This window comes from Chiloscyllium plagiosum, unplaced genomic scaffold (assembly GCF_037043375.1).
Source record: "Chiloscyllium plagiosum isolate Xiang-an unplaced genomic scaffold, Cpla_swu_hap1 HiC_scaffold_49, whole genome shotgun sequence".
NCBI classification, from domain to species: Eukaryota; Metazoa; Chordata; class Chondrichthyes; order Orectolobiformes; family Hemiscylliidae; genus Chiloscyllium; species Chiloscyllium plagiosum.
In genome coordinates, this window is record NW_028270187.1 from 3,769,206 (window position 1) to 3,777,825 (window position 8,620).

The window sequence follows — 8,620 nt, forward strand, 5'->3', positions numbered from 1 at the left end:
CAACTTTGGATCCAATTCAACATATTAACCTGTATCCCATGGGATTTTACTTTTTGGACCAATCTGCTGTGATGATGCTGCTCGTTTAACAAGCTTGTAAAAGACACAGGCTCCGAAAAGTTTGATTTTTAAGGCCATATTGATTATAACTTAACAGATAATGCCTTCGCCAAAGGCTTCATATTTTTAAAAAGAACACTTGTACAATGAAAGGGGAGTGGCCCAATTTTCCCAGCTCAGCCTTTCTCTGGTTTGATTTGGTTTTTGACTGTCTGGCTATTGACTGAAAGCAGTCAGGCAGTTGAAAAAAGCTGCTGAACCCATAGAAGCAGGTCCATGATGGTACTCTCTCTCTCTGACATCTCTCCTGTAAGATCCTGTGTTTGATTTTACATTTTGTGCCAAAGGGTGTTATGGCTCTTTTCAGAGCCATCCAAACCTTCCGATAGAGAGCAGAGACCTGAGGACGGTGAAGGCAACACATACGGAGAGCATAGTGTAGTGTTGCCGGTAATTTAACGTGTCATTTGTCATTTAATTTGTTACGTTATAATTTGTCATTTTTCCCAGACACTGATGTTACATATTGCAGTAGTTGTATTTCGTTGACCCTTCCAGAAATGATACATTCATGAGATTTGATGCTGGGACCCAGCGGAATTTTTCATCGCCTGCTCTTTCCATGTACCTGTTACAGCCAATAAGTTCTGTTCCGGCTGATTCTCTTCTAAGTGAAATAAAATATATCGATATAGTAAGGTGCTGTAATTTTATCACGGATCACTTTCAAGAGGTTTAAATTGGCGGGGCTGTTTAGATTGATTCACGGAGGGTACCCGTTCGGTTATTCAGTTTGTCTGGGCTGTTTTAACCCCGGGTTTTCCTCCTGCCTATTACAGACAGATCAGGCAATGATACCGCCTCCTGTCCACGCTGACAGCTAACTAGGTTTTAAGTAATTGCTATAAAGGATAACATTTTATCTTAGTTACAGAAGGATGGTGACTTGTGTTTCAATGTTTAATTTAATCTCCGTGTTTGTGAGGGTAAATTCGGCGGGCATTTTGAAACTGACCAACTGTCATTTCACGTTACCCAATCAGATTCCAACAATTCTTTTCCTGCCTTTTCCGTGCCTTCCGGAGCTGTTTCTCTGTGGGCTGAGGGACAGGGTTGTATCCAATCCCAGCTCTAGGGCGGGCTCTCCAGTCCCTTAAACAGGCAGCACCGCAGCAGCCTCAGCATTGACAGCAGCAGCCTGTGTGTGTTACAGAGAGTTGAAGAGAATGGCCCGAACCAAGCAGACAGCGCGCAAATCCACCGGAGGGAAAGCTCCCCGCAAGCAGCTGGCGACCAAAGCTGCCCGCAAGAGCGCTCCGGCCACGGGCGGAGTGAAGAAGCCTCATCGCTACAGGCCCGGCACGGTGGCTCTGCGGGAGATCCGCCGCTACCAGAAATCCACCGAGCTGCTGATCCGCAAACTGCCCTTCCAGCGCCTGGTGCGAGAGATCGCTCAGGACTTCAAGACCGACCTGCGCTTCCAGAGCTCGGCGGTGATGGCCCTGCAGGAGGCCAGCGAGGCTTACCTGGTGGGGCTGTTTGAGGACACCAACCTGTGCGCCATCCACGCCAAGCGGGTCACCATCATGCCCAAAGACATCCAGCTGGCCCGCCGGATCCGCGGGGAGCGCGCCTAAACGGAGCCTGGCCGGCCCTGCACATTCACCCCGAGAGAGAGAGAGAGAAACACAACGGCTCTTTTCAGAGCCACTAAACTAGCCAGAGAGAGCCGAAATCCACCATTGGATACGGCCCATTGAGTCTGAACCGAGCCTCCCAAGAGAGTGTGAACTAAAAACAAACCCACTATTAATTACACATACATTCTTCTCATTCAAACTGCCTCCTACTTTCTACATCTTGACTGCATTTTCAAATCTGAAAGAAACCGGTTGATGTTTTGGTGCCAATTTCCACCCCACCCTCCTCAGCCACGTTCAGTTACAGCTGAGGGACAATGAGCGGAAAGACATTTCATCAAGAAGTTCTAATCTCCGACAGTAGTCATGATTTGGAGATGGCGGTATGAACATTCTTCCCGATGAGCGCATTAAATGACCGAGTGCACTTTAATGTATTCTCTCTTTACGGGTAGGGACCCCATGACCGCACTGGACAATCAGCACAGGCGGTGAGCGAACAGACTGTTTATAAACTCGTGGGTTTCCGATTAGTTGGGTCATTTTCAGCTATTCCTAATGCGGTTAGAGCCATGCGAAACTGGCTGCGATGCATTTATAGAAAGATAATTGATGACAGACTACACAGGCAGCTAAAGTGCAGGAACAAAATGTTTTCCGAAGAGTGGTGAAATTTCATTGTTTGGCTTTTGTTTTTCGCTGTTGACATTATGCTGTCAATACAGGAAACACGGACTGTGGAAACATGATAGCGTTGTAAAGGAGCACTTTAAACGTCTCCAGTGAAATAGGGCCCATTGTTCTTCTCTTTAACTGTTAGCGTCGTGGGTGCCGGGGGATGGCGATAAGTAATATTGGCGCCAAGACATCAACGGCTTATCTTCAAATTTGAAAATGCCTGCCAACGTGTACAAGAGCAGGATGTTTTAGAGGAGAATGTATGCGTTGATTGTGTTTTTCATTGCAAAATTGGAGTTCAGACAGTCTCAGTTTACCCCATCCCCTCCTTTTCAGCTGAAAAATGCCTCGCTGGTGTTCAATCTGCTCTCTCTCTCTCCAGAGGATGGGGATAAAAGACTGTATATGAACCGAGCAGAGAGTAAAGCGCAGAGGGTCAGGGACGACTCCTTCAGCGACTGACGAGTTACTGCTCTGGTTCAACCCAACCAGTCCCAACTTCAACGAACTGTGAAACTAATGGAAGGTCAAACGCGATCTGGGACGTTCGTAACACCAGTCTAAACTCATTGGACATTACCTAAAGCCAGATCCCTCAGGCAGTGAGAAATAGCGTAGTTCCAGACACTGTTGCAATCGTATTTTATGATATATTCTTCCTCTGCTCCCACAGACAGTAACAGTATCCAATGAAAAGGAGATAGGATTTCCTCGATGTCAGGTACAAAGCCCAGGGCTCTGAAATACGTAATTAGACAGAGATCAACTCCTTTCACAGATGCTGTGAGTGGCTCTTAAAAGAAGCTTTGGGTTGGTAGATTCAAGAATACTCTCTTCACTTTTTAGCGGCTGCCGCAGAGCCGGTTTTCTTGGGCAGCAGCACGGCCTGGATATTAGGCAGCACCCCGCCCTGAGCGATGGTCACCCCTCCCAGCAGCTTGTTGAGCTCCTCGTCGTTGCGCACGGCCAGCTGCAGGTGCCTGGGGATGATGCGGGTCTTCTTGTTGTCCCGGGCCGCGTTGCCGGCCAGCTCCAGGATTTCAGCCGTCAGATACTCCAGCACCGCAGCCAGATAGACCGGCGCTCCGGCACCCACACGCTCAGCATAGTTACCCTTTCTCAGGAGCCTGTGAACACGGCCCACCGGGAACTGCAGGCCAGCCCGGGACGACCGAGACTTCGCCTTGGCGCGACCTTTCCCACCGACCTTTCCGCCTCTTCCAGACATTATCACAAGCGCTTTCAGAGAGAATGCTGCACTCCGCCCACATTGCGGTCTCTTATACCATCGGGAGGAATGGTGCGTCGGCCATGTCTGATTGGTCCCATTGTTCAGCATCTACTAATATTGCTTAAATTCCCAATCAGATATCTGCCTCATTCCCCAGTCCGGAGAGGACACGGAGAGGAGGGCGGAAAGTCCCGGCGCCAAACCATCAACCGCCTTTGTTACAACATGAAAAGCCCGCCAACTTACAAACAAAGGAATATATTTTACATTGAAAAACGAAGTACTAAAAAAACTGAGGAGGTTTTTAAAACACTTACTACTCGTATGTCAAGTTACTTTTACTTTACAAATGTATCCTTCTCACGGTCTTACTCTCCCTCATTTGCCCACCACTATCTGTCCATCTCTGATCTTGAGAATGGGTAATTTTCTAAAACTTAAGCTTAAACAAAACAGGCCAAACACTGCAGTCTACAACACATTTCAATAACACCCCAACATGTTAATAAAGCAGCACACAACATTCTTCCGGCTCAGTATCGATGGCGATGTTTAGACGATATTTTAAAGTCGTCCTCCCTTATCGCTCTCGATCAGATTCAGCATAATCACCACGTTTCAGTCCGGCAGCTGTTTTGGTGTTCTCTCAGTTTAAGCCTCTCACCGACAGCCAGAAAGGGCTTTGCATTTGCATTCTGAAAAATCGGATTAAAGCCGCGCAATGGAAATGTTTTTTTAAAGAGTAAAATGCGTAAATCCGTGCGACTTGAAGCTGTTGGCACTTCCATTTGGTTTGTTTGGGTGAAAATAATTGTTAACATTCCACCAGGGCTTTTAGCAACTTGAACAAATAAGATGAATGATGACTCCCTCGTGTTTAATCTGTTCTCTCTCTGATGAAGTCGCTCTCCCCACCTCGTCAATTTGCAAAGCACTTATAATATCAAAAAGTTCTCGAAGAAAGATACCGGGTCAAAACACACTAAAACAAATCAATCTTAAAAAATGACTCACTGGTGCTTAATCTGCTGTCTCCCTATAGAGAGGGGAAGGGGCTGTTTTTGATGTATTCACCCCCCCCCCCCCCCCCCCCCTCTTTCCCCTTCCCCTTCATTCACGCATCTCATCAAGTTGCAAAGCAATTATAAAAGTGAATGCAGTGCCAAATCTTAAAATACCTTATCAAGAATCACATGCAGACTAAAACAAACAAGTCTTAAAGAAATGGTTCAGCTGTGCCAGGAAGGTTGTGTGTGGCTCTCATAAGAGCCTTTGGTTTTTGGGTGTGTTTATCTCCGTGCAATGCAGTTCTTCACTTGGAGCTGGTGTACTTGGTCACCGCCTTTGTGCCCTCCGACACGGCGTGCTTGGCCAGCTCCTCGGGCAGCAGCAGCCGCACGGCGGTCTGGATCTCCCGGGAGCTGATGGTGCTGCGCTTGTTGTAATGGGCCAGGCGGGAAGCCTCCCCCGCGATGCGCTCGAAAATATCGCTGACGAACGAGTTCATGATGCTCATGGCCTTGGAGGAGACGCCGGTGTCAGGGTGAACCTGCTTCATTACTTTGTAGATGTAGATGGAGTAAATTTCTTTCCTGGACCGCCTCCTTTTCTTGCCGCCCTTCGCTGGCGCCTTCTTCACCGCTTTCTTAGCGCCCTTCTTGGACGCTTGCTGTGCTTTCTTCTCATTTTTTTTATATTTCAAAAATACACTTTATTCAGAAAATAATTTGATGGTCTGTACAGTTGGTCATGCCATACATACGTAAACATTTACATACAGAGATCAGAATTTACCATTTTTTTAGATACAGGTCTGTACGTTTATCAATCATATGTCCATATATTTAGCTGTGATTGGTTAGGGTGGGACCCAACGTGGATCTGTCAACGAAATGTGAAGTGGATGGTGATTCTGTTCCTGTCAGTCTGACTGAGGGAGATTTGTTTTATATCTGTTTCTGGTCCTCTCTCTGGGCTGGAATTAACACTGAGCTTGCCACTTTTCTAAGTGGTTACACTGCTGCCTCACAGCGCCAGGGACCCTGGTTCGATTCCGGTTTTGGGCGACTGTCTGTGTGGAATTTGCACATTGTCCCCGTGTCGGGTGCTCAGTTTTCCTCTCACAATTCAGACGTGCAGGGAGGTGAATTGGCCATGTTTACTGCCCATAATGTTCCGGGGTGTGTAGGTTAGGTGCATTAATCAGGGGTAAATGCAGAATGGGTCTGGGTGGTTACTCTTCGGAGGGTCGGTGTTGACTTGTTCGACCGAAGTGCCTAACTCTACATTGTAGGGATTCTAAGACTGAGAGTGTTTTCTAGGTTTGGGGTTGATGGAGTTCCTTCTCAACTGCACGGAGTTGGAGAGAGATGACAAAAAGCTCCCATTTAAAACTTTTCTTGAGTCACGGGTTGAAAATGCCCGTCTTGACTGTGGGATTGTATATTTCTGAGAACTTGATTGCTAACTGTGGGCCCAGAGACCGATCTGTAACTGTGTGCTTTGCAAGTAACGACAGTTTATCAGAACCACGTTGCTGCAGTTTTTATTTCGGAGTATTGAACTTTCATGCAGGGATTGAGAACATTTCTCAGTTTCATACGAATGCCTGTTAACCAGCAACCGTTAGCATGTTATATATGTATCACTTTAACTTTGTATCTATCGAATCCTTATTTAGACATTTGGCATGAATTCAACACCTGTCCATTGACCTCTGTGTAACAGTCAATTAGTGTTACTTCAAGACATGTTTTATTCTGTGATGTAAGCGGTAAAACTTCACACCATTTGCCTGCCACTTGGAAATGTTCCTCCGATCTGTGCCTAACCATCTCTGGGAGGTAAAGCATTTTTGTTTACTCTCTTTCACAGTCTTTACAAGCCAGTATGTTACTGGACTGTAACTCAAACTTTCTGAAATGTAACTTGTTGTTTTTACTCTCGAGGTGTCAGTCATTAACATAAGAATGTGTCTCATTTAGTATCGACAATTTTGAGTGTGACCAAACACCACTTTGGGATGTCTCAAAGCAGAAGGCAATAAGAAAAATGAGAAGTCAGTGACATTTTTATCTGCCTGTGTGTACTAAAGTTCTGAGAATGTGTGTTATCAAAATGTTTGAGAGAAAGTGAGGGCTGCAGATGCTGGAGATCAGAGCTGAAAATGTGTTGCTGGAAAAGCGCAGCAGGTCAGGCAGCAACCAAGGAACAGGAGAATCGACGTTTCGGGCATAAGCCCTTCTTCAGGAATGAGAAAGTGTGTCCAGCAGGCTAAGATAAAAGGTAGGGAGGAGGGACTTGGGGGAGGGGCTTTGGAAATGCGATAGGTGGAGGGAGGTCAAGGTGAAGGTGAAAGTGTGTCCAGCAGGCTAAGATAAAAGGTAGGGAGGAGGGACTTGGGGGAGGGGCTTTGGAAATGCGATAGGTGGAGGGATGTCAAGGTGAGGGTTATGCCCGAAACGTCGATTCTCCTGTTCCTTGGATGCTGCCTGACCTGCTGCGCTTTTCCAGCAACACATTTTCAACTGTTATCAAAATGTACCTGCCAGTTTTTTTTAATGAATATGAGAACTTTGTTTTAAATCTATACCCGTCAGTTTCTCCAATGTGAATGTTTGAGTGCAGTTTTCAATCTTTACCTGACAGTTTCAACTAAATCAATGGATGAGTGCATTTGAAAGTATCTTTCAATGTGTGCACTGTGAATAAATGAGTGTACTTATAATATTTGGTTCTGTTTAACATGACACTTGCCAGAAACTGCAGGAGCACTTTTTTTACTTCAAGTCTCTGTTGATCAACATGAATAAGATTTTATTTATTGCCATCCATGTCAGGGTAGCATGGTGGCACACTGGTGCCAGGGACCCAGTTTCAATTCCAGACTTGGTTCATTGTGCAAATTGCACACAGACATGTTCCCCGTGTCTGCATTGGTTTTGATACGACATGGGGTAAACCCCTTTGCTAATTTAAAACCAGCAACACAGAAAAGATTTATCCCATGCAGTAATCTGTGAAAATTTGATAGGCCAAGAACTAGTTAAAGTAAAGATTGACAGTTTTATATATTAAAGTATAACAGAGTGATTAACTAACAAGTATTTACAACTCCTTCTTCTAACCTATCTTCTATAATACTAGTCTGATAGAACTCATGATTAAGATTTACAAAACAAAACTGCTTATCTCAAACCAGCAGCTTTTGGTTCTTTTCTGTATTCGGGTTGTCTTTTGTTCTTCTTGGGGATTGTGCTTCACAGGTCACTGATCGATAAAGTATCTTTAAGAGAGCTAATTTTCAGGCAGGTTTTTTACATGCTGGTGGCTTGGCAATTCTCCTCCCAACTGTTCAATTTTCCCCGGTCTTATACCTCCAGAGCTTCGGATGTCTCATTGACTTTTAAGATTGTTAAAATACACAATTCAAACTGGAATGGAATTTGATATTTTCGGGATATAATTTCAACCAAGTGGTTGAATTTAAATGTTTTTGTCTCCAGGCAAACAGCTACTTGGGTTGTTTGACTAAATGTTATTTTGTCTTTTTTCGGAACACTTAGAGATGTCCAGTAGTTCTACTGGCTGATAACTTTCTTAAAGGTACAGTACACCCACATCTTCATAACAGTTCCCTCTTGGTGCTCTAGTTTCCTTTCACAGTCCAAACATGTGCAAGTTAGCTGGATTAGCCATTGTAAATTGCCCTGCAATATTCAGCAATGCTCAGACTAGGTGGGTTAACTATGGTAAAAATGTGGTTACGGGGGAAGGGTGGGGTCTATATCTGGGTGGGATGTGCTTTGGCGAGTTGTTGCAAGCTGATGGGCCGAATGACCACTATCTGCACTGGATAAATTTTATGTACTGTAAATGAAAGTGAGACTTTTTATACCACTGTCAGTCTCTGACACTCTAAGCAGTTTGGATAATTTCCACAGTTTATTTGATGGTAAGTTTATGTTTGTAAGATATTTTCTGGATTGGTCAGTCTCTGGTCTGAATGTGT

The 8,620-nt window shown here is 45.1% G+C and overlaps 3 protein-coding genes across 3 annotated transcripts; 1 reads left to right on the top strand and 2 right to left on the bottom strand.

Moving 5' to 3' along the window:
* The first annotated feature begins 1,286 nt into the window (after nt 1-1,286).
* On the top strand, nt 1,287-2,043 carry LOC148135395 (histone H3). The gene has a single exon (XM_087984934.1). It carries the CDS (start codon nt 1,287-1,289, stop codon nt 1,695-1,697), a length of 411 nt encoding a protein of 136 aa, XP_087841060.1. The 3' UTR covers nt 1,698-2,043.
* Nucleotides 2,044-3,197: 1,154 nt separating this feature from the next.
* On the bottom strand, nt 3,198-3,606 carry LOC122544547 (histone H2A-like). The gene has a single exon (XM_043683862.2). The coding sequence runs from the start codon at nt 3,604-3,606 to the stop codon at nt 3,214-3,216; it is 393 nt and encodes a 130-aa protein (XP_043539797.2). The 3' UTR covers nt 3,198-3,213.
* A 1,315-nt stretch (nt 3,607-4,921) lies between these two features.
* On the bottom strand, nt 4,922-7,285 carry LOC122544508 (histone H2B-like). The gene is made up of 2 exons (XM_087984595.1): nt 7,251-7,285; nt 4,922-5,318 (listed from the first exon to the last, which is right to left on the bottom strand). The coding sequence occupies exons 1-2, from the start codon at nt 7,283-7,285 to the stop codon at nt 4,922-4,924; spliced, it is 432 nt and encodes a 143-aa protein (XP_087840721.1).
* Nucleotides 7,286-8,620: the final 1,335 nt, after the last annotated feature.